The sequence below is a fragment of the Aquarana catesbeiana genome, linkage group LG08 (assembly GCF_042186555.1).
Source record: "Aquarana catesbeiana isolate 2022-GZ linkage group LG08, ASM4218655v1, whole genome shotgun sequence".
Taxonomy (NCBI): Eukaryota; Metazoa; Chordata; class Amphibia; order Anura; family Ranidae; genus Aquarana; species Aquarana catesbeiana.
Window position 1 is genome coordinate 91249530 of NC_133331.1, and position 26832 is coordinate 91276361.

General features: G+C 40.2%; 1 protein-coding gene across 2 annotated transcripts in view; it reads right to left on the reverse strand.

Annotated features, from left to right (window-relative positions):
- Positions 1–971: 971 nt before the first annotated feature.
- The window catches only part of BORCS7 (BLOC-1 related complex subunit 7), a 66422-nt gene continuing 40561 nt past the window's right edge, over positions 972–26832 (reverse strand). The window contains exon 5 of one of the 2 annotated variants that reach the window (XM_073596137.1): positions 972–3592. In XM_073596137.1, the coding sequence (XP_073452238.1) occupies positions 3586–3592 (7 nt within the window). In that variant the 3' untranslated portion in view covers positions 972–3585. Of the gene's footprint in view, positions 3593–22730; positions 25776–26832 lie in introns of those variants that run through there. The other variant, XM_073596136.1, reaches the window with a different exon arrangement.

The following is a 26832-nucleotide window of genomic DNA, read 5'->3' on the forward strand; positions in this document are numbered from 1 at the left end:
AAAATCAAATTCCGATAAAGTTTAAGCGCGTCAAATGGCTTTCGTCATAAAGTCCAGTAGGATCAGGAAGGGTTAAATATCGACATAATAAAAATAAATTAATTAGGGATAGATGGCGCTACCTTATCCGGGTACCTTGATCTATAATTTAATAAGCCTCAAAGAAATCAGGGAAAAAAATATAATAAATGCACCCCTTTATCCCTCATTAGATACTGGATTTAAATGTCCAGCGTTACCAAAATCCAGTATCTAATGAGGGATAAAGGGGTGCATTTATTATATTTTTTTCCCTGATTTCTTTGAGGCTTATTAAATTATAGATCAAGGTACCCGGATAAGGTAGCGCCATCTATCCCTAATTAATTTCTTTTTATTATTTAACTCACTCCTTCGGGGGTAAGTGCAAGGGGAGGCTGCAGGCCTTCAGGTCCGTGAGCGCGGAAACCCTTCCCTTAATTTTAAATATCGACATACTTCTTGATGTCAGGAGTGCATCCAGTGTGGGGTCTGTGCTCCCTTCCTTGTCTGTGCTCCCTTCCTTTTTGCCCTGCTCGCCTTTTATCCCCAAATGGGATAATAAGCTCATAAAAATATCGCCAGTTCAGCCCAGAAGGGTTGGCTCACTTTCTATTGGTTTAGGATACTTCATTATTAACTTTCTCTGGAAATTTTAAGGAGTTCGCATAATACCGTCTTCAACCAGCAGGTGTCTCACATGTGTTTTGAGTCTATCCTTTTAAGTTAATACGTTCTATTTTCATAATGTGTATAATGGTAAGAATAGTAGATACCTTTAAATATTCTGGTAATCGGTCTAATATAAAATACACTCAGTACAATCTTGATTAATCATTTTTACATAACTGGTTATGTATTGTTAGGTTCAACTCTTAAACAAGTTGCTTAAGTTTATATTGCTTTGTCAAATTATTGCTTCTTATAGGAATTAAGACACAGAGTCAGAAATCCGTGTATCAGTTTCTGAGCATAATGGACTGCTGCCTTTACTTCTTTCAAAGGCCTTTTATAGGCAATTATACAAACAATAGCATCAGCACAACCCCCACAAAGGGCAAGGGTAAACAACAACAGGAGTCACCTGGGCTACAGGCACAAGCTCCAACACCATGGCAATACAGTTACAAGGCAACAAAAGCAGCTTCAATCGAGTTCAGCAGCCAAAAGTTACATTCATAACCGATTTACACGTAGGCATTATATTAAGTGAGAACTCTAAATTAAATCCCTGACCTTATCAATTTCCCCCTTTGACATCATCCTCTCCTTCCCCCTGGGTCCTCATGAATAAGTCCTTTCCCTGACCGCGAGTTGTCAGAGGGGTAGAACCCATCCCCCTAGGTATTACCAACATCTTAAAATTCAAGAAGAGGAGTTTTATAGGAGTAGGGTGATGTCAATACACATTTATCGGTATGCCCTGTCTATTCTCCTAATTTTCCTATTTATTTTCCTGTATACACATATATTCGTGATTGTAAGTGATATTAATATTAGAATAATAATTACCATTGGACTTAACAACCAGTGAAAGGTATTGGTTGCTGTAGAAGACATTCCACTAAATATATCCCACCAATGTGGTGCAGTATCCTGTTGTATCTGTGAGGAAAGATGTACTAGTCTACCTTTGTCAATAATTGCAGATACAAGGTTATTCTGTAGGGTATGTTCTAGTGTTTCTATGTGTTGTCTTAACAACTCTGATTGTTCCAACACCTGTTTTAGTGGGTCTAAAGAAATTATAAAGGGTGTAGTGTCAGTGAGATTATGTACCTCATAGACTGAAGAGAATATCTTATCGGCGTCTGGTTCAAAAAGATAGGTGTCGTTACCCCATTGTAATATTTTAATCTTTTTTATACATCCCGCAAACGGCGCCGATTTATTTAATGCTGACATGGTGCGGTTATCATTAGTAATGATACAAATATGCTGGGGTCCTATTTCTATGAATCTATTGTTCACATTTATCGGTGTTCTTTGCATTTTGCATATGCTAGTTTGGTATTTTAACAAGCAAGGTTCATATACTGGGGAACTTCTGCCACATACCATTCCCTTATTAGTTCCTTCACATAGAGTTAAATCATGGGTTCTGTTTCCTTTATCTACATATTTCCCATATATTTCTGGATACCAAAACTCGTCTTTAATTACTAGTGGCATGACCACTATTTTACACATTTCCATTACATCTGCTACCCGGTATGCTTCAAACCTTCCTACACACCATTTCTCCTCACATTCTATCTTTTCCCCTTTTACTTGGAACCATACACCATCGTCAGTTAAACCCTTAAAATATTTCATCCAGGTATGATAATTTCCCAACTGTAGTTCAGTCCTGGCCCTATTTATTTGTATATGATAGGATAAGAGGTTAAAAGAGCACTGTGTGAAATTTACAAACTGTTGACTTTGATTCCACAGCTGGAGCTCTGCTCCTATCGTGTGATTTATTAACCCTCCCAAAAATTGTAATAGGGGTATGTCTTGCAGTTGGGTTTCAAAAGTGGTGGGTAACCATTTGCTTGTGATAGTCAAGCTGTCAGCTATGTGTCCCCCTGCATGCTTCCATCTGTTGTTCATTTCTTCTATCTCGACCGAGTTTAAAATTCCCATCCCTGTACCTGTCAGTCCCAATAGTGTGTCGTACCATTCTCGTTTATACCTACACTCCGGTATCGGGGGAAAGGTGATATTGAATTTTATTTTTGTTTTCTGTTGTGATGTTGATACATTTATGCAAGTGTTTGGTACGGGTGTTAATATGGAAGATTCAATTGTTGGCGTTACTTCTTCCTCCATTTGTATGTGAAACCCATAGGTCTGTGCCATCCAGTACCACCCATCAACTCTCTCTTCCCTCCACCAAGATGCACAGAGGAAAGTACTGGATTGATTAACGGTAATATCTGTCAGATTAAACATCCCTTCGGTTATATTCCCTCCTTATGCCATGACTGTTAATATTTGGTACATTTGTCCCACTACCCGTTCCCGGGCTTGTTTCCATGTCTGTGAAAGGGATATTTTATGACACCTATGGTTCTTACTATTGTTAAAGGGGAAACCCATATTATCGTTCCACTGGAAAGTTACAGTTACTTCTGAGAGGGGGTCTGCCTGTATCCATGCTATACCTACATCTACATGAAACGGTCGCCTATGTCCTTCAACAGTATAATTACCCACAGTGTAATCCTTATTTATCTCATATCCTGATACATTTGCCACTTTAGGGTCATCTATGCTCCATTCGAAAGTCATTGTTTCCTCTACTTCAAGTACATTAATACCAGGAGTCCATGCATATATTTGTAAAACAACAATCTTCAACAAAAAATATGTAAGTAGATATTTCATCATGTTGTTTTCTCGGGTTGTTTCTTGCAATGTGATGCGTGTATCCAGGTAGGTTTTCCTTCCAGCTTTACTGAGGTGGCTGTGGTCAAGAGTACTTGGTAAGGACCTTCAAACCTGGGTTCCAATGTCTTTCTGGTGTGTTTCTTTACATATACATAATCCCCTGGTAACAGCGTATGTGTACCTGTTATTGAATTAGGGTCTGGAAGAGAAGAATACACACTTTTGTGGATCTTAGTTAGATGTTGTTGTAATTGTATCACATATGCAGTCAAACTATCACATTGCAATTGCATACTCTGTGGAAAGTATAAACCTAATCTAGGTGCATTCCCAAAAAGTATTTCGTATGGGGATAATCCTGTTTTTCCTGTTGGAGTGTACCTTATAGAGAATAAAGCCAGAGGCAGGCATTCTGTCCAAGGCTTGTTTAACTCTTGCATGGCTTTTTGTATTTTTAACTTTATTGTCCCATTTACTCTCTCCACTGATCCTGAACTCTGTGGGTGGTAAGGGGTGTGAAAACTTTGTTGAACCCCTAACATGGTCATCACATTCTGCATGATTTCTCCTGTAAAGTGTGTCCCCCTATCTGATTCTATGGTTTCAGGAAGACCAAACCTAGGTATTAACTCAGTGATCAGTTTCTTAGCTGTGGCTTTAGCTGTAGCCGATTTTACTGGATAACTTTCGGGCCAACCTGAGAATAAATCGATACACACGAGGACAAATTCAAAGGGGCCGCTCTTAGGCATTTGTATGTAATCAATTTGCAGTCTCTGGAAGGGGTATTGGGCCCGGACCTGGTGTTTTCGTGGGGTTTTCACTTTCTGTCCTGGGTTATTCAGGAGACAGATTTGGCAGGCTGCACAGTAGTTTCTTGCAGTGCAACTGAATCCAGGGGCGAGCCATCCTTGGTTCACAATCCTATACATGGAATTGGAACTGACGTGTGTGGGTAGGTGAACTGCCGCTGCCATTACTGGGTACAGAGAGGCAGGTAGGCATATTTTGCCTCCTTCCCTCCATACATTGTCAAGGTCTGGTGCTGCTCCCATCCTGACCCACTTATCTTTCTCGCTCTCCCCTGCTTGCTCCTGTAATTTACTCAGCTGCTGCCATGTTGGTTCTGGGATACTCACCTCTACCGCTGCTAAGGTCTCAGGGCTTCCTTCCCCTAGAGCTGCCTGTTTTGCAGTCAAATCTGCAAATGCATTTCCTTTTGCCTCAATTGTTTTTGCGCTCGTGTGTGCCGCTATCTTCATGATGGCCACTCGTTTAACCTTTTGAAGATTGTTCAGGACTCTCTTAATCCCTTCTCCATGTTTTACAGGTGTACCTGCTGCTGTCAGATAACCTCTAGCCCTCCATATGTGGCCATAATCGTGCGCTACACCATAAGCGTAGGCAGAGTCAGTGTAAATATTCCCTTCTCGTCCTTTTAAGTATTCTAGGGCTTGTTCTAAAGCTTTTAATTCTGCTTCCTGTGCTGACATGTGGGCTGGTAAGGCCTGTGCTTCAATTACCTGCGTATCAGTCACTACAGCATACCCTGTGTGATATTTACCCTTGTCATCAGCAAACCTGCTGCCATCTATGTACAAAGTGTGCTCAGCGTTTAAAATTGGTGTATCTGTAACATGTGGGAATCCCCTTGTCTCCTGTTCCATGAGCTGAAAACAATCGTGTTCATCTACTTCTTTAAACAAAAGAGTGTCAGTGTCCTCATTTCTTTTCTCACTAGTACTATTAGTGTCCTCATTTCTTTTCTCACTAGTACTATTAGTACTATCATTCCCCCTTGCCAAATCTGGTGACTAAAGAGGCAAAAAGGTGGCCAAATTTAAGGTTGTACAGCGCTGAAAAGTGACATTTGGAGGTAAGTGTAAAGTACACTGTAACCTTAATTGCCTAGCCATTGAAATGTGTTTGGGCTGTACCTGAGACAAGATTGCATGTATGTCATGTGTGGTATGCACTACAACTGGATTGTCTAAAACAATCTCTGATGACTTATCTATGATAATTGACACTGCAGCTACCGCCCGTACACAGGACGGTGAACCTCTAGATATTGGATCTAACGCCGCAGAAAAGTAAGCGACTGGTCTTTGTTTTACATGTGCCTGTGTCAGAACACCTGTGGCATGTCCAGTGATCTCAGCAATGTACAGATTAAATATCTTGGTGTAATCTGGTATACCAATAGCCGGGGCAGAAATCAACAACTTTTTCAAAGTGATAAACGACTCATAAGCTACTTCTGTAAGCATATACGGTACAATTTTCAAACAATCGTATAATGGCTGCATCAAAGCGCTAGCATGTGGTATCCACTGTCTACAATATGACACGATACCTAAAAACATACGCAATTGTTTGAAATTCCGTGGGGGTAACATTCCCTTTATCACTTGAACCCTCTCCTCAGTGAGATGTCTCGTACCCTGTGATATACAATGTCCCAAAAAGATAACTTTTTCCTGACACACTTGTAACTTTTTCTTATTAACTTTGCAACCTTTTTCTGCTAAAAATCGCAACAAATTAAGGGTGGTGGCCAAACAAGTTTCCTTGTCAGGGCAGCATAACAATAAATCATCCACATATTGTAACAATACACAGGAATCTGGTGGTACCCATTCTCCCAACACCATTTGCAATGCTTGCGAATACAAGGTAGGTGAATGCGCCATACCCTGAGGTAGGCGTGTCCAGGTTAGTTGCCGATTTTTGATTGAAAATGCGAACCAAAGTTGGCATTCTTCAGCAAACGGGACGGAAAAGAAAGCGTTCGCTAAATCTATAACCGTAAAGTACATACTGGTTGATGGTATTTGTGACAGTAATGTATGTGGATTGGGTACTAAAGGTGTCATCGGGGCTAGTATTTTGTTGACCGCTCTAAAGTCTTGGACCATTCTATACTTAACCGGACTACTGATTTCTTTTTAACCGGGTACAAGGGAGTGTTTGCCGGTGATTTTACCTCTTTTAGAACTCCACTTTTTAAGAAGGATTGGACCTGCATTTCTATGGCCGCCTCTTGGGGTGCACTGAGTGGATACTGTTTTTGTTGGGGAAGCACTGCTCCTGGAATCAGCTGTAGGGTAACCGGAGGTATGGGCAAAAGTCCAACATCAGCTGGATGTTTCTCCCATAGTTCTCCTGGAAGGGACGACAAAATCTGATCTAAGTCTGAAGGAGGTGGGCCGGACAATTCCGATTCCTCCTCTAGGTATTGTATCAGGTTACACATCTCCATGTGTTCTTGATTATCCCCTATAGCTAAGGTGACAGTGCCATATGGGTGATAGGTGATGTTAGCTCCTATTTTCTGCAAAATGTCAGCTCCTAACAAATTAGTGGGGGCTCCTCTGGATACCAGAAAGCGTGAAAGGAACATGTGGTTTCCTACTTTAACTTTCAGAGGTTTTGTAAGCGGGGCGTCGGCTAAAATGCCATCATATCCAGTTATTAGTAAAGTGTCAGGTGATTTTTGGCCAGGGAGTAGTTCAGAGTCAGAAAGTAACGAGCGTGAAGCTCCTGTATCGACTAAACAAGAGATTTTCTTATTACCAACCGTTATATTTGTCTTAAGCATTGTTGTTTTGGATTTTTCTAAAACCGGGGCGATTCATGCTCGTGGACCATCTCCCTGCTGCCTGATATGACTATTTTTGTTGTCCCTGGGCTGGTTCCTTCTCTGTTTAACTGGAGAATCAACACCTTCCTCTCCTTCATCCCTTATTCTTTTCCTACAGTTGCGTCTGATGTGACCAATCTTGTTACAGTAGTGACAGGTAAGGGGTTTGCGAAAGGAACCTCTACCTTGCTCTTGGGAACCCCCGAGTGCGTTGATAGCATGAGATTTCCTCCCTTTGGTTTCTGCTAAGTCCGCCTCTATGCCTTGCGCTTTTTGTAACAACGTCCCTCTATCTCTAGTTGCCCTCCACTCTGGTGTGCAGGCTTTCAGTCTCTCACTTATCTGTGGAATTAATCCCTCCATAAATTGTCTATTGAAGGCTCGGATTGTGACTGGCAGGGCCAAGTCCAATCCCTCATCTGCCATCATACTTTCCATAGATAAGTAAAATTCCGATACAGTCTGTCCTGGCATTTGCTTCATGGGTGATATGGACCCCCTCTCCTGTTGTTTTGCTTGACAAAAAGCTTCTAATCTAGCAATAAAAGGGGCCCTTGAGTCTATATGTCTGACATGTCCTGCCTCCAGGTTGCCATCCCCATCAACTTGTCCTGCAGGTCTGTGTGGACCTATTTCTGTCATAAACTGGTTAAACAGGGTCAGAGTCATTTTGTGTCTGCATAGATCCTCCCCATCCTGCCAGGTCGCTTCATGTGTATTCATTAACTGTGTCACAAATCTACAGAAAGCAGCTGGCTTTGCTACCGGGTCTGGGGCGCTCTGTATTAATGCCATAAGGGTGTCTGCCGACCATGGTGCCCAAGTCCTTATTTGCATTCTACGAGTGACAGTAGGCGGGGCATTTGGATGGGCTGCTTGTCCAAATTCTGGATTGTTTACCTGAACAATGCGTGTATCAGTGCGTACGGGAGCTACAGTTTCTGGATGAGGTTTTTGTGCCCCACAATGCACACATTCTACTGCCCATTCTGGGTTTTGTGCTCCACAATCCTGACAAACCCATCCTCTCCCCTCAAGTACAGGATATATCTTGTGTGGTTTGTGTTCTACGTCAGTGTATGGGGGTGGGATGGCTGAGCTGGGAGCCTCGACATTTTTTGTTCTTCTATCTTTCATATCCCAACCATCACAATCTGGATTATATTTCCACCCCTCTTCTTTCGCTCTATTTGAGACCTTAATTAAGCATTGAACCTGACGCATCCATTGCTTCTCTAACACCTCTCCTTGTCTGTCCCTTTTTATTTCACTCCATACATCCGGGTCTAAGCCCGCTGCTCCTTTCACCTTAAATTTACGAAGGACATCCTTTAAGTCCTGTGCTTCGGTTTTCCCATAAATGTTCTTAATTATCTGTGGCACCGTATAGTGCGCCACAATTCCCTGACGGGGTTTTGTGTTCCTCTGGCCCATTCTAACAGTCCTGCCTAGGTAGCGTGTGGGACACTTAGTGTACAATATAATGCGGCTACAACATATACAAGAATGAATAATTACTTTATATGCTAGCCCAATAACAAACCAGCTAAGTTACACTAGTTCCTCGTTGCCTTCCTCCTAGGGTGCTAGAATACTAAAAACCTCTCCGGAATGAGATTTCTGAAACCGAATTACCTTATATGCTAGCCCAATAATAAATAATTACTTTATATGCTAGCCCAATAACAAACCAGAATGCGGCTACAACATATACAAAAATGTGGCTACAACATATACAAGCATTCCTTTAAGTGGCCAGGTATCCGACTAGATCTCCGGACTTTATGGAGATCTTATTCCCTCCCCGTATCTGGGATCCCTCTCATGCACTCTTATCCCTGCTTTATGGAGCAGACAGGGCTTATACTCTCAACCCGTCTATGGTTTATGAGTTAGATGTGAGGTTAAGCATAAGCGTCAGACCCCCAAAGTCCTCTTGCGAGGTAAGGGCGCATTCCATTGCTTAGTTCGGCAATCCCCTTCTAATTCATACCATCCTTGACAAGGCTCATTCACTTTCTCAACAAGACAGACAAGACAGACAACAAATAAACAAATAATCCCAGCAATATAAACCAAAATATGCAGTAATTCTAGACTCACCACTACAGAGGCTGGTGTTTTAAAACCAGGAGAACCGTAACTGGCAGAACGGATAGGCACAAATCAGGGGAGCACAGAATATAAGAAAAATAAAGCTTTTTCTTACCTGGCCAGGTTTTTGATCTGTGGTTCCCGGAATGCCTGTCCTTTCGTTCCGTCAGCGTAGCTCAGCCACCTCTTGTAGCAACTTGGTGTGTCCCTGTTTGGGCGCCAAAATGTTAGGTTCAACTCTTAAACAAGTTGCTTAAGTTTATATTGCTTTGTCAAATTATTGCTTCTTATAGGAATTAACACACAGAGTCAGAAATCCGTGTATCAGTTTCTGAGCATAATGGACTGCTGCCTTTACTTCTTTCAAAGGCCTTTTATAGGCAATTATACAAACAATAGCATCAGCACAACCCCCACAAAGGGTAAACAACAACAGGAGTCACCTGGGCTACAGGCACAAGCGCCAACACCATGGCAATACAGTTACAAGGCAACAAAAGCAGCTTCAATCGAGTTCAGCAGCCAAAAGTTACATTCATAACAGATTTACACGTAGGCATTATATTAAGTGAGAACTCTAAATTAAATCCCTGACCTTATCAGTATCTATAAATGTATCTTTATAAAAACTGGTCTACCTATGAAAGACACATGTTGTTTTATATATTCATCAATACTACATAAAAATGATTATCTATATGGATACCTGTATAACTTCTGGTATCTTCACTGAATATTCGTTTTTCTATGCATAGGTTACAGTCTTCTATAGTTATAATCATAATTATATGTTTTTCCTAATACTAATTAGTTTCTTAAAACACTTCTACTTATAAAATCACACTTTCATATATATTTTCTTCATATCAAAGTTGTTGGGTCCGCAGATGCCAAAATTATAATATGTCTCTGTGACCTACAATGTCATAGATAGTTTGAAATGACTTATAATAACCTTATAGATACTTTTAAAATATTTTTGACTGGCACAATATTCAACTCTCTCTAACGTGTTGAGATGGACCTTGAACATTCCCACTGGGTGTTTAGAAATGACTTGTTTGTCTAAACCATCCTAAAAGTTCATACGATGAGTTTTGTTAGCCAAGGTGTTAGCTATTTAAACAGTCCATCACTTGAACACAATAGGTTTATGTCAGGTGAGGTTATCTCTATGTAGCAGAATAGTCTGTATAACCTTGTATCCTGTGGCAGCTTTTGTTTATTCACAATACCATGTAAATATCTCCTTGTTTTGTGACAAGAGCAGTTTTTGTTCCAACAGTTTTAATTACAATACATGCTTGTAAAAGTCTTCAATATTTGAAGTAGTAGAGAAAGACTTGGTCAAACATGAGAACGTCAATTTTGTCCTAAAGGTCTCCAAAAGGGCAACAGTTCAATTATTTAACATCACAGTTCATCTACTTTTTGAGGCCTAAGCATCTCTCATGTTTCTGCCAGTAAATATAAAATATATTTCTTCATGAATTCACAACAGAGCGATAACAACGAATTTAACACACCTGCTCCCCATTCACACCTGAGATCTTCACATGACTCCGGGGAGGAAAAATGGCTAATTGGGTCCAATTTGGACACTTTCACTTAGGGGTGTACTCACTTTTGTTGCCAGTGGTTTAGACATTAATGGCTGTGTGTTGAGTTATTTTGAGGTGACAGCAAATTTACACTGTTATACAAGCTGTACACTCACTACTTTACATTGTAGCAAAGTGTCATTTCTTCAGTGTTGTCACATGAAAAGATATAATAAAATATTTACAAAAATGTGAGGGGTGTACTCACTTTTGTTAGATACTGTACATATATCACTATAAATCATACATACAAATGTTTTTAAACTATTAACACTTATTGATAAGATTATGTATAAAAAACTGATGTACGCATTTAATTCTTTTGTGAGATACTGTACAGCATACCGCACTGTGTTCTGGGTTTGAGCCGAGACTTTCTGTCTCATACCCGGAACACAATAGAATCTATCTGATTAGCGCTTAGCTATTCAGAGAAAGCGATGTATTCTAGCAATGAATACAAAGTTTCCTCTGATTGGCTGAGTCAGAGATGATGACATCATCAGCCTGTCTTTCTTCTGCCAGAGGAAGCTTTGTATTCATTGCTAGAATACATCACTTTCTCTGAATGGCTGAGCGCTAATCAGATAGACTCTACTGTGTTCTGGGTATGAGACAGGAAGTCTCGGCTCGAACCCTGAACACAGGTGCGGTATGCTGTATGTAGCCTCAGTACATACAGTTTAGACTGCACATCCAGCGGCCTCAAAGCTAGCTTAAACAAACTATGTAAAGTGTGATACAATAAGCTGGAGTTCAGCTTTAACCTGTTATGGACCGCCCCACGCATATATACTGTGGCAGGGCGGCCCTCCTGTGCAAAATAACGTACCTGTACGTGATTTTGTGCACTGGGTCTGGGGCAGGGAGAGCCAATCAGTGGGTCTGGCGGACTCGAAGTCCGCTGGGACCCGCCGATTGTTCTCAGGAGAGGCAGAACGGCGGTCTGCCTGTGTAAACAAAGCAGATCGCTGTTCTGTGAGAGGGGAAGATGGAGATCTTGTGTTCCTGCTCAGCAGGAACACAGAGCTTGGTCTTCCCCCCATCAAAGCATCCCCTACAGTTAGAAAGCACTCTCTAGGAGCACATTTAACCCTTTGATTGCCCCTGATGTTAACCCCTTCCCTGTCAGTGTCATTATTACAGTGACTGTGCATTTTATTTAGCACTGATCACTGTATTAGTGTCACTGGTCCCCAAAAAGTGTCAGTTAGGTGTCCGATTTGTCTGCCACAATCCCGCTAAAAATCACTGATTGCTGCTATTACTAGTAAAATAAATAAATAAAAATTCCATAAAAGTATCCCATAGTTTGTATACGCTATAACTTTTGTGCAAACCCATCAATATACGCTTATTAGGATTTTTTTACCAAAAATATGTAGCAGAATACATATTGGCCTAAATTGATGAAGAAATTCGATTTTTTACATCTTTTTATTGGGTATGTTTTATAGCATAAAGTCAAAAAAATATATATTTTTTTTCAAAATTGTATTGTCGTTTTTTTTTTGTTTATAGCGCATAAATGAAAATCGCAGAGGTGATCAAATACCACCAAAAGAAAGCTCTATTTGTGGGAAAAAAAGGACATCATTTTTATTTGGGTACAGTTGCAAAAAATGCCCTGGGTCATGAAGGTGGGGGGGGGGAACATTCCGGGGCTGAAGTGGTTAAAATGCTTATTTTACCACTAGGCTACATTCAAAAGAGTAATTAGGTGAATTCAGCGATACCTGCACCAAGAATCAACAGATTCTTGTGGCTGGATTTACAGGTGTATGAGAGCAACTCCGACCAGAAAGCCTGTACAAATGAATGACAGGCTGATAGCAGGCACATCTCCATCCAGCTCCATGTGCAATTACATATGAACAGATGCGTCCGCTGTCGGCCTGTTCTTCATTTGTACAAGCTTTCTGGTTGGGCGGTTCTCATACACCTGTGAATCTGGCTGCAGGTATCTGTTGCATGCACTTCATCACCTGTGTGAATGTAGCCTACACTCAAGAAAATTAGTTTTTAATTTAACATAACATTTATTACTATTCAGTGCTTAAATGTAAAAACATTATACAGGCACTAGATCAATTTTTGCCAACTTTATTATATTATTATGTATCCTTTTATTACAATAAATATTTTACTATGTACTTCCTGACGTGCGGGAGTTTATCTCAACTAATTGCTTACTTGAGTACAGTCATGGTCTGTTGTATCATCTAAATGTGTCAGTGCTTTCCAAGCAATCCTTTATGTTTTTAAAACAACCAGATTAGGTTTGGTTTGTGTCATTTTTAGTATGACTAGACCAGGGGTCTCCAAACTTTCTAAATAAAGGGCCAGTTTACTGTCTTTAAGACTTTTGGAGGGCCAGACTATGGCCACTGAGATTAGAAAAGGTCCTGATGTCAGTGGAAAAAAAACAATACCCCATCTTTGGCGTCAGAAGTAATTGTGCGCTATCATTGGGAGGAATTGTGCCCCATCGCTGGTGTAATTGGGAGAAATTTTGGATCATTATTGGTGTCATTGGGATGAATTGGACCCCTTCAGTAGGGGGAATTATTCCCCATTTTTGGCCAGTGGATGAAATTGAGCCCCAAGGTCCGGATAACAGCAAGCAAGGGGCCGCATCTGGCTGCAGTTTGGAGACCACTGGACTAGATTGTCAGACCAGTTCTTCTGAGTTTAAGGCTGAACTTCACGCACAAAAACTTTCAATTAAATATATTCCTCAACCGCCACAAGGTATATAGATGCACCCAGTTATTATCTTGTAAAAGCAGCTGTGACACAATCACCTAACTGCACACGACCTTTGCGGAGAGCAGAGCTATGGGAGGGACCCAGCACATCCACCTACCACAAGCCGTCTGCAGAAAATGACAGAAGGGGGCGGAGACAAGACTAGTCATCCTGCAGAGAGAGAGAGAATAGCAGTGACTGGTCTTTATTACAGGGAGCTCCATCACAGAGGCAAAGTTTCACGCTGGATTGCTGCACAGGTCTGGAAGAAATACACAAAGCACACCAAGATTTAAGTAAGAATATGCATGCTAATGTATTTAGACAAAATTTGCTTATCACAGAGTTAAGCTTAAATTCGATAAGCCAGAGTACCCCTTGGGGTGCATGTATCACTAAGTACATGTAGTACTTTGTTCCACAGGGAAGTGAATGGTATAAAGAAATGTACAGTGATATTAAAGGCTGCTTTTTTTTTTCTTTAAATGACAAACATGTCATACTTACCTGCTGCTTCTAGCCCCTCCCTCCTGCCAAGTGCCCCCACAGCAAGCAGCTTGTCATGGGGGCATCTGAGCAGGCTCGCTTCTGAGCCACTGATCTATCTGTCCATTCAGACACAGTGCACAGCTCTGCTCTGCCTCCACTCACTCCTCAATGGCACACTGACTGTAACTGACAGCAGCGGGAGCCAATGAGGAAGCAGTGACCCAGGAGAGCCCCTGCTCTAGTTTGCACTGCTGGATTGAAATGGGGATCAGGTATTAGGCGGTAGATCTATGCTACAGTGCAAAGGATGGGATTTTTGAGGCACAGCTGTTTTCCATAAAATATATTTCCTTTATTATAAATGCATATAAAAACATGCTATTCTACTATACAACATAACATAGATCCACAATACAATATAACCATTGGTTTCAGAACATAATTTCATAGTAGTAGTATAAACATGTGCTGATCTTTTGTGGCCCAATGTGTTCCATGGAATAAATCCACTTTCTCAGGAGCCACCAGTCTACCTAAAGGGTAACTCCACTTTTGTGGAAAAAAATTGCAAATTAAAAAAAAAAAATGATATAGCATATACAATTGCAACACAAGTCATATTGTAATTGAATGTTATTAGAAATTACCTTTCCTTTTCAATCTGCAGCTCTGTAATTTTCTGTGAAATGCAATGCAATGCAATATGGCTACCTGGAGGTGTTCTGTACACAGAATGTGTACAGAACGCCTTCCAGATATGCAATTTCCTGCCTGTGTGATTGGCTCACTGATTTTCCCAGAAGTCTGCACTAAGATAGTCAGATTTCAGGCATCCCCTGCAACAAAAATGTCATTTTTGGTGGGATACTCCCAATGGGAAAACATGTCTAAAGGGATGCAATACTGCACGGCCATGAATACGTGATCTGCGTTTGCAGCTGGGCATTTATATTCATATTTAGTTGGTTCTCCATTAAGGTATTGGATTATTGTGGCTCGCAAGATTTCTTCCGTATTTCTGTATTCTATTTCATGCACTTGCTAGTAGCCTATGGATCCATTTGCCTTTTTCGATAATAGGGAATTAGATCTGGAGGATCTATTCTCTGATAAGAATACTAAGGATGATGATATTGCACATCTATTTAGAAAATTGGGTCATTGTATGGATAAAAAAGCAATGTCTGGTGGGACCAGTCCACAATGGAGAAATATCTAAAGGACAAATTGATCCCTAGAAAATTAAGATGGGATGTCCCAATCAATGATGGTTTGTTAGGGAATGAGGATATAGAGGAATGGTATACCTTCTTTGAAAGTAAAGGGAAAGAGGTCATGGAGTTTTTGATGAAAAGAAAACAGCGAAAATTGAGATTATTAGAAAACCAAATTAAGGAGATTAGGGACAAGATTTTTCCATTCAAAGAGACGCCAGAATATAATAAACATATGGGAGAATTACAGAAGAATATGCAGAAGAAGGATTTGGAGAATAAGAATGGGAAGAAAAAGAAATACCTGAGAGATTTAGACGACTATCAGAATAAACGAGTTTATAGGTGGCAATCAACGTTGGAAAATAATAGTACCACTAACTCACAAGCAGAGACCACAAGAGATCAGGTTGAAGGCGCCAGAACGCCCCACCCACAGAATCACCAACAACAGGATAGAAGACCATCAAATAGAGGATATCCACCGTATCAAAATGAAGATAAACAACTGCATACACCCCACCGTCAACCTCCTAGAAGAACACAGAATGACCGTAATGAATACCGTGGACCGAATGAAAATAGATACAATAACCCATATCAAGGCCCCCCGGCCAACCAAGGAAACTGGGGCTATGGGGTGCCGTATAATAGGGGTAACAGTTATAAGACCCACCAAGGTGGAAATCAGTACGGAAGAGGATACTATCCTAACCATACACCGAATAGGAGAGGAGGGCAACTAAGAGAGCAACGTCCCTACGGATCGCAATACAACAGGAATTACGGATACCAACAAGGGACACCAAGGAGGGGTGATCGGCGTCAACCGTATGGGGACCCTCCAGTACCCCTTAACAAATTTGAAACTTATGTGGGGGTACAAAAGTTTATAAGGAAACTGAACATCAAAAAGTATTATGCCTTGAACCCAGTTGAGAAAACAATTATTAATGAGAAGTTTACGAGTTTAAGAAATAACTAAATTTTCAATCCATATGTGGCTAATAATAAATATGTGGACCTTTTTAAAAAATTGGTCAACACAGAGCTTGAACAATTACCCATAAAAAGAGTACATGAGCACAGGGATTTTAAAAAGGGATTAGATTCATTGGAGAAAAGAACAGATATAGTTATAAGGCCGGCGGACAAAGGAGGGGGCATTGTGGTACTTTCGTTACAGCAATACAAGGATGAAATGGATAGGATCTTAAATGATAGCAGCACATATCAGGTATTAAATGCTGATCCTTCTAGGAATTTTAGGAATGAATTGGATTTGGTTATAAAATACGGTGTAGATAATGAATTCCTGAATAAACAAGAAGCCAAATATTTAATTCCCACAGTCAGCAGGATTCCAGTGATATATTATCTGCCAAAGATTCATAAAGACAGTCTAAATCCACCTGGATGGCCCATTGTGAGTGGGATTGAGTCCCTAACTTCCAGATTGGGAGAGTACATTGACCTCCATCTACAACCTCTGGTAAAAAAAACACGAGCCTTTCTCAAAGACACTAAACACACCCTTCAATTATTGGATGAACACGTCACGGATAATAATATTATCATGGCTACGGGTGACGTGTCGTCACTATATACAAATATTAACCATGAGGGTGCTTTGGAAGCCGTGGAATGGGCCCTAAATAAAGAGGAAGGAATCGATAGGGGCTTATGTGGATTTATTTTGAAACGTCTGGATTTTTGTTTACACCATATTTCTTTCTGGTACAACAATAGGTTTTTCCTGCAGATAAGGGGTGTCGCTATGGGCGCTAAGTTCGCCCCCAGTGTGGCGAACCTTTATATGGCCAAATGGGAAGAAGAGTCGGTGCGGATTGAACAGAATGGAGACATATTATTATACAAGAGGTTCATAGACGATCTTTTGATCATGTGGAAAGGGAATCTAGAATCATTAATGGAATTATTGGAGTCCATGAATATTAACGATCGGAATATCTCCCTAACTTGGGAGGTTAGTAGGGACCATATACACTTCCTAGATCTAGAGATCCTGACTACAACTAATGGTATCATTACCAGGTCCTTTTTTAAAGCCACTGATCGTAACTCCTACATTCCCACTACCAGCTGCCATCACAAACCATGGCTTAGTAATATCCCCAGGGGCCAGTTCACAAGAATGAGGAGAAACTGTACACGGGAGGATGATTTCGAATCACAATCAGATAAATTAAAGAAAATGTTTTTAGATAAAGGTTATCAGGAGGAGCTTTTAGAAAGAGAAAATAGCCTGGTGAAGAAATTTAAGAGGGATGATTTGTTGAAGGATAAAAATGCAACTGTGGGTAATGATGAGTATGAAGGTACATGTATAGTTTTGGATTATTGTCTACAAAGTAAAGAAGTAGAGAGGATTTAAAAAAAGTATTGGAACGTATTAAAGCAAGATTGTCATCTAAGAGATCTATTACCTGATAAACCTAGGATCATCTACAAGAGAGCACCCTGTTTGCACGATAGATTAGTGCATAATGTAGTGGAACCACCCCCACCGAAGCCTAAGATGTTCTGGGACCTAAAAGGATTTTTCGGTTGTGGGAGATGTTATAGCTGTGTAAGAGTACCGTCTAATATCAAGAAGGTTAAAGAGTTCTATAACCCCCATAAGAAGCAGACACATACCATAGAGGATTTTGTTTCTTGCGATACTATAGGAGTGGTATATGCGATTCAATGTCCTTGTAACTTATTTTATATTGGTCGCACTATCAGGGCCTTGAAAGACCGTATGGAGGAACACGTGAGGAACATACGGAATGGGTCTGACAGCCATTACCTGTATGTGCACTTTAAAAATGTGCACAACCAGAGCACACAGGGCATGAGGTTTTGGGGATTAGAGGCTCCGAAACGAAACTGGAGAGGCTCTAACTATGTCAGAGATATTAGCAAGCGTGAATCCTGGTGGATATACCAGTTCGGCTCTTTATCACTGGGTGGGTTGAATAAAGAGTTCGATCTCACATGTTTCTTGAGTAATTTTTGACCTTTATACTGTATGACATATGATTAATTCCTCTATATGCTATCCTGGCTTGGATCAGCCGGGAGATTGACACACATCACTCTGTACCCTAGATCTATCCCCTGAATATCATGTACTTTATATTTTAATTTTTATATTTTTTTGGAGTATAATATATCTCATTTTATATAATTTTTTTATCCTAGTGAGGTTGGTCTGGTGTTTTTTTTTTTTTATTATATAGATTTATCATGCAACTATTTGGAGAAGCTTTGAAAGTCCCACATATTGGGGTTTTTCCTATACAACCCCCCTTTTTTTGAAGTATATAAGCTCCACTCAAGAAGGGAGTACTTCCCCCCCTTTTTTTTGAGGATATATAATTAGGTACATATGACTGAATTTTTCAGGTGTCCACTGGTATATTTATTTTTGAATATTTTTAATAAAAAAATGTTTTAATATTTTTTAATATATTTTTGTGATATAGTTTTTTGATTTCTCTAATAAATATTTTAATAGATTTTTATATAAATTTATGTTTATACATTTTTTTATATATATAGGGCTATGTACGAATTTTTTAAATATTTAGTCTATATGCAAAGCTTAGGGTGTTTTCCCTATATAAGATGTGTATTTATAGTTATTTTACCACGTATGCCTGTATACGCCACTTACTTTATATATAGGAGAGATACAAGTTCTGAGGGAGAGTCATATACAGGTATCACTCATAATAAAACCAGCCAAATTACTATACACACTAATAAGCATTGATAAAATTCATCTATAGGAAAGTTATAGGCAGGCTGATTACAAGTATCACTTGTTAATAAAGCCAGTTTATATACTGTGGATCTCTCAGCAATTGTATGTGGTTGTTTAAAATAGATATATGTGAGATCGTTTTTGTTTATCTTAATATTGGCTATAAGAGTGCTGTGCGGTGTTTTGCTTTCCCTCCGAAGCTCCGTCCTGGGTATATTTATGTTTAATATTCAATTTCCCCCTAGGATTAACATAACTAACATGGTTATAGTGACAGAACGTTCTATGATAGTGGTTGTGCTATGAATAGAGGAGCGGAACCCAATACATAAGAGTCTGCGGTCTCAGGGAAAATGGCCGCCGTTAGTATATTTAAACTGCAGAGCGCCCGTCCAATCACATCCCCCTGATGAAGACACGTGATTCCCTGTGTCGAAGACGCGTAGGGGAGGGGCCAGGACGGAGCGATCAGCACAGAGCTGGGCTGAGGATTTCTGACACCCCGCAGCACGCCGATTAGCGCTATTTTTGCCTATATTGTTTGGTGCACAATAGCACCTGTGAAATGTGAGTACCCCAGTGTGGGGATTGGGTATTTTATATTTTTTTAATAAAATGTCTGGCGATATTACACTATATAGTCCCTTCTATTTTCTTGGTATGATACCTGTGGAGCCATAGAGAGCCTATTTGGAGATCATCTGTTATCCTATCACTGAGCCCAGGGGTGGCTCCATAGCGTGTATTGACGCAGCTGAACACTGTGTCACACGCTCTAAGGTGAGCGCAACTACTTTGGGGGTCACCGAGGCACATCACGGCATGATCTGGGCACTGTGATTCAGCAATTGGATTTTTCTGTGAAGCACTTTATGCACCTTAGTTTACCTTTGGAACTTTTCACTGCACATTGCTGAGTGATGCTAGATTGGAAGATTTTTTACAAATAAGGACAATAATTGTCTCAAGTATCACATATCACCCATATGGTTTTTATATATCACCTGTCACCTATATAATTTTACTGGAGTTTTGCATGTGATATGTATATGATATTATATTTATAGTGCACGTTTTTCATTTTTGAGTATTGATCAATGTGTGTGTATTATATATAGATATATATGCAGAGTTTATTATTTGCACATTGCACTTTGGATTTATTACATATGGCACTTTGGTGCACTTCTCTGACACATTGATTTTTGCAGAGTTGGTTTCAGTATTATTGATGATCAAGTGGGCATTATATTTATTTACATACATAGAGGTTATCTATCATTGGTACATTGCACTTTGGATTTATTATATATGGCACTTAGTTACATATTTTTGACACATTGATCTGGACACGCGGAATTGATTTTGGATCTGAATCACATGCACATGGCACTTTTTTATTAAATACACATGATACCAGTAGGGTGAATGTATATAATGACACATACCTAAGCGCAGCGCAATTTTTCTCTATTTATCTACTGCACGGCCATGAATACGTGATCTGCGTTTGCAGCTGGGCATTTATATTCATATTTAGTTGGTTCTCCATTAAGGTATTGGATTATTGTGGCTCGCAAGATTTCTTCCGTATGTCTAAAGGGATGCAGGCCCAGCAATCTTCCTCATTAGAGCTTTGCAGGTGCAGCAGCTGGTTGATAATTAAGGAACCACTCCCATTAGATTCACTTCTGAACATGGACGCTGACAAACACACAGGGATTTTATTCAGCATAACAAAACAGTAGGAATCTGCAACAAAGTTTGTCAAAATCCTTCTAATGTACAAAGATCAACCAGAGGGGAATGTTTTTTTATTTTCTCAACAAAAGTGGAGTGACACTTTAATGTATCAAAATTATCTGGGTAAAAAAAATGGCCAGATTTCCAGCACCTGTCACGTCCATCCAGGAGGGGATCCTCCACCCTTTTTTGGGGAGTTTTACATGTATGGACTTTTGTTACAAGGACTGTGGACTCATTTAGGGATTTACTACTAGCCAACACTGCATTGTAATTTTTATGGACTTGTTGCAGTTAAACACAAAAGTTTACATCCATCTGGGAGAAGACCTAATCAATGGAGGACTGAAGTCTCTGTTTCCCCATATCAGATACCTCTAGTACATACTGTAGGATGCCATAGGATGCGGTGAATAAAGCTTTCTTCTTGCACTGGCAAGTGTTGGAAACCTGGCAATTTTTGTACTAGTCATTTTGATACTTTAAAAAAAAGGAGCTCCAGTTTAAAAAAAAAACTAAAGTCGGCAGCTACAAATACTGCAGCTGCTGACTTTTAATATAAGGACACTTTTAACATAAAGACACCCGTCCAGGGATCCCGTAAATGTCAGTAAGGGAAACCATAAAAGATTATATAGTGCTGTGATTCTTCAATATCGCAAAAGTGATGAAAGTGCTGTGCGCCCTTCATCTTGTGCTCTCACTCACCAGCTATCCATGTAAAGATAGCCTGTACTGGTGAAATATATCTTTCATATATATGTCTTTATCCTCTTCCACACATCCTCAATAGTTCGACGTACTCATAGGATAAGTAATAGAGCATACATGGCGTGATATCCTTTAAAAGGGTTTTATTATAAAATATTATCCACTCACATGTTGGTCTTTCATGACAAGCATATAAAGCGCCGTGCAATCCGCGATTTGCATACCAAAATCCAGGAAATGAATCCTAAGGTACAGAGACTTCCGGTGATATCATTTCCTGGATTCTGGAATGCAAACCGCGGATTGCACAGCGTTTTATATGCTGTGCCTCAAAAATCCATCCTTTACACTGTAGCATCGATTTATCCAATATATAGGGGTGTGACACTTTTAATTTACCTAAGAGTAAGTATTAGGGGGACTGCTGCACACAGAAGGTTTTTTTTTAAAACCTTGAGCCTTTAAAACTACTTTAAAAGTGATATTTCTTCTATAATGTTATTGTAAAAGGAGATTACAGGAGGCTGATATTACAAAAAAAATAAAAAATAATAATATTTAATAATAATAAATCTTCCACTAGCTGCATTTAATAATACAATTTAAAAGGGAAGGGAAGACACCATAATAAACCAGTATTTATGGAATCAACCCTAGGTGTGTCTCGTGGTGGATGTTAGAGATCTTGCGCTCCTCCACGTTCCGTTTGAGGATGCCCCACAGACGCTCAATAGGGTTTAGGTCTGGAGACATGCTTGGCCAGTCCATCACCTTTACCCTCAGCTTCTTTAACAAGGCAGTGGTCATCTTGGAGGTGTGTTTGGGGTCATTATCATGTTGGAATACTGCCCTGCGGTCCAGTCTCTGAAGGGAGGGGATCATGCTCTGCTTCAGTATGTCACAGTACATGTTGGCATATATTGACACTTTGGGGCCAGTTTGGACATTTTTAGTTAGGGATGTACTCACTTTTGTTGCCAGCGGTTTAGTCCTTAATGGCTGTGTGTGAGTTATTTTGGAGGGGACAGCAAATTTAAATTGTTATACAAGCTGTACACTCACTACTTTACATTGTAGCAAAGTTTCATTTCTTCAGTGTTGTCACATGAAAATATATAATAAAATATTTACAAAAATGTGAGGAGTGTACTCACTTTTGTGAGATACTGTATATATATCACTATGACTCATACATAAAGATGTTTTGAAACTATTAACACTTATTAATAAGATTATGTATAACAAACTGATGTACACATTTATGTAAAAATATTTTGAGGACTATACATTCCTTTTAATGGTATATAACAAGATCACAAAACTTGTGTTGAAGTGTAAAGCATGTTATTTTAATGTATTTAGTATACATCTGTGAATGAGATACTCCCATTCTTACAAATTAAAGTACCGGAGGATAAACAAGACACATGTACATAAATAAAACAAACAATTCTAGTAAGATTAATATTATGAAATTGGTCACTTGAGTAGGGCATATGGCTGGGTAAAGCTATATAAAAAAATTATTAATTTAGCATTTTCATTTACCTACACTAATACAAAACACCATTTGGGATATAACTTGGAGAAAAGGGGTTAGGATATAAAAATAACCATAAACCCTTGACTGATAATATATTAAACCTTCCTGATGAGCTTCCTGATGACGCATGTGTAATGCGAAATGCGTAGATGCTAATAAGCAGCGCCAATGTCATATCCTGTCCCTAACCAATACGAAACCGAGGCTTGCACCACACGCCGGTTCCTGGAGATGGAATGGCGAGCAGAAACCCCGCTCGGAAGGCTTGATAGACTTGTGCTGGTCTAAAGGCACTATATCACGTGAGTGCACATTTGCTACATATGTTTTAAAGAAAAATACTGTAAGTAAGGAAGGAAGGAACGTTGCGCAATGATGGTCGTTTGTTTTCTAAGAGGATTTAAGATTACTGAAAGGTGGAGATATATGGAATGAATATTGCTACAATTGTTGTGAAACCAGTGGCAGACTTCTACAAAAGGAACAACTAATCCAGGCATATATTTGAGGTGTTTTGATCATTGCTTTCTGGTGAGTGCAAACTTTGGAAGGTGGTGGTGAATCACGAATTGGTGGAACACCTATTTGCACTTTGAACACATGGGTTAAACTACTTGTGAAAAAGAGCAGCATTGGGACTTTTTTTTGCTAATACTACATTTTTTTCTTCTATTACCATTTAAATACCGTAATTTTTCCCTGTGGCCATAATTCATATGTATATTTTGAATCACTTTTTATGAGCTTACTTCATGTGTTTATTTTAATGCATGACATGTCACTGATGGATGCACACAGCATTTACTGTCACGGATATTAAGTTACATATAAATATATCTTTTGAGTATTTTTGGTTTTTGAGCCGTGACACCTCACACACAAATATATTAAACCTGACTGGTTGATAACAGCTTCACATCTGCGCCACTTATCCTACTATAAAAACATGCTTAAAGAAACATGGAGACTGTTATTCAAGACTTTGCTACTTAAAATTCTAGTTGCCTGGCTATTATGCTAATGTAGCACTAAGATGGGTGAAATATATGAATAAGGCCCCTTTCACACTGGTGGAGTCCGCCAGTGGATCCTCCCGCTCAGCTGATCCCCGCTGAGCAAGAGGATGACAGGTCCATGACCACTCCGCTGTTGCAGAGCGGATACGGCCCACTGTTCTCTATGGGCTGTCAAATAGAAACAGACTGCCTGTCCGTTTCCATCCGACTGTCATCTGATCCAATCCGCCAGGCGGATGGGGAATGGATCAGCTCGGATTTTGGCAGGTGTCAACGGACATTGGACACTTGTCTGTTAACATCTGCCACCCCATAGAGAGAAATGGATGGTCCAATCAGGGTCTGACCGTATCAACTGACAGGCGGACCCGATCGGTCTGTCAGCGTGAAACGGGCCTAAGGCCTCTTTTACACGGACTGTCCGTTCAGATCCGCCTGTCAGTTTTTTAGGCGGACCTGAACGGACACTCCATGGAGGTCTATGGAGCGTGGGATGTCAGCGGTGACATGTCCGCTGACATCCGACCCGTTCCGATCCGAAAAAGTGTAACGGAGGAAAAACCTACTTTTCCATCAGTTTTCGGATCGGATGACGACGGACTCTAAGGTCCATCATCACCTGATCCCCCATAGGGGAGAGCGGCGCTCTGACAGGTCCTGTCATCTTCCTGCTCAGCGGGGATCGGCGGAGCGATCCCCGCTGAGCAAGCGGGTGTTCATGGGGCGGATCAGTGATGAAAGTGTGAAAGAGCCCTAAGAAGTTGCGACTTTGCTCTGACTTTATTAGCTGCATGCATGTTCCAGGTTCATGATTCCGAATAATGCAATAAGAGGATCAGGCATGAAAACCAGACAATTTTCAGAAGGAGCTTAGTAATGGCAGCCTCTGTATCTTCTGTGGCATGGTTTTTTATAAGAGCAATTTCAGGCAGGTCATGTGATATATTGAATTTCTCTTAATCGAAAATAGGTTATTTTTTCACTTAGCTGCATGAGAATAGAATAGAAATGACTGGGGATCATCCTTTCCCCATCTCAGGAGTATGTCTGGGAGAAAGTCATTTTCAGACCTGCTGCATGTGACTTTTTGGAAGCTGACAGCCTTACCCTCAGTTACATCTAGAGATGACTTCCTCTTTATGTTAATCCTAACAAGTTAACATTCCTTTTGTTCCCCTATATTCTTCTGCCATGGATGTCCCTGATTGCAGGATTGCTCCATATGAAAAGACTGACTTTTGTTTACAAGTCAGGGTCCTGCTCTATAACATGCACACCTCACTAGGATAATAAAGTGTGTGTCCTGTGTTAGGGGTATCAGAGCTATGACTTGGAAGTCACTATTGTCTGCAGAATGAGAACATTCAATGTAAGGACATCCCATGGCAGAAGACTTGGAGCAGAAGATGCACAATATTATTATATGCTTAACTACAGAACAACTTTATTATAATAGGACATGCCACAGTTTTAATACATTATCTAAATGCCACATAAGAATTTATCTGGCGACATACCTGGCTCCTGTCTTAGCTGAACATTAACGCCAATGCAATCTTTAAAGAGCTATCATAAATAATATTACACAGAATAGAAAAATACAAACATTAAACATATTAAGGTATTTTCAAGTATTAACAATCCACTGACATGAAGGACCACACCCAGGAGCTGTCAGGCAAATAGCAACATACAAGCAGCTCTGGAGCCATGGTAGGCAAAATTACTTAATGTCCCAAGTGTCCTTGGATTCTTATCACTTCAACAGATGCTTCAACTGGTCCTGGAGGTTTGATGATTGTTCAACACTATGAAAGAAGCAGAAGATCAGAAAAACAAGTTATGCTGCATTTATTTTTTTTAACAGTCATTTTTTTCAACTTTCCATCTATTAAATCTTCTGCCCTTGTTGTTTTAACTTTGGATAGTATTTTTTTTTCTGCCAGTAAATACCTTATACAGTCCACTTCCTCTTTCTTGTCTGGTAAAAAGCCTAGGCTTATGACATCATGCACAGCTCTCTCTCTCTCACTCTTGTGAAAGTTTGCCAGGAAGGGAGGGGAGATGAGTCATAAGAGGGCCAATGAGTACTGGAGGTGTGCCTCTGGGTGTCTGTGTAATCCAGGAAGTGAACAGGCAGCAGCTTCAGCTGCCTAGAGTTAAAATGGTTGCAGCCAGACTCAGTGGAGGGAGATTTCTGTAGCATATTTGGCAAGTACAGAATCACAGTATATATAAAATATTATGCAAAGTGGTTGGAAGGAAGCTTCAGAATGGCAAAGATGTTTTTTTTACAAATTATGTGAGCAGACTGCAGTTCCTCTTTAAACACAAGCAACTACAATGGTGACTAATGGACCATCATTCACCACCACATTCATCTTTATTTGCTGCAATGATCACCTGGAAGGTTAGGAGCACCCCACCCTGCCCCTGCAGTCTGCCTGGATACAGGGGAGGGTTGGGAAAGGGTAACAGTGCACATTCCCCCCTCCAGGGTGCAGGAACCATGTGTGATACAGGGGGAAGAAACCTGTAACACCAAAAACTTGAGAGGTCAGTAGTGAAGGTTAGGAATTCCTCTAAATTTCAAAGCAAACCTGTATCTACATGTGCCCCCTGCAGCTCTTACTACAGCATACTTACACACTATGGCAATGGCAGACCTACCTTTTAGCATGCCCTCTTCCAGCGATGCGAGGACCATGCAAGGTTCTTTTCCAGGTCCGGAGTCTTTTCACTTTAGCCGCTGGGCATCTAATGATGCCAATAGGAGTTATATTGTACTGACACTCTGCTCTTACTCCTGGCACCTTACAAATTATATACTGATAAAGCTGCTAATCTAAGCAAGACATCAATTTA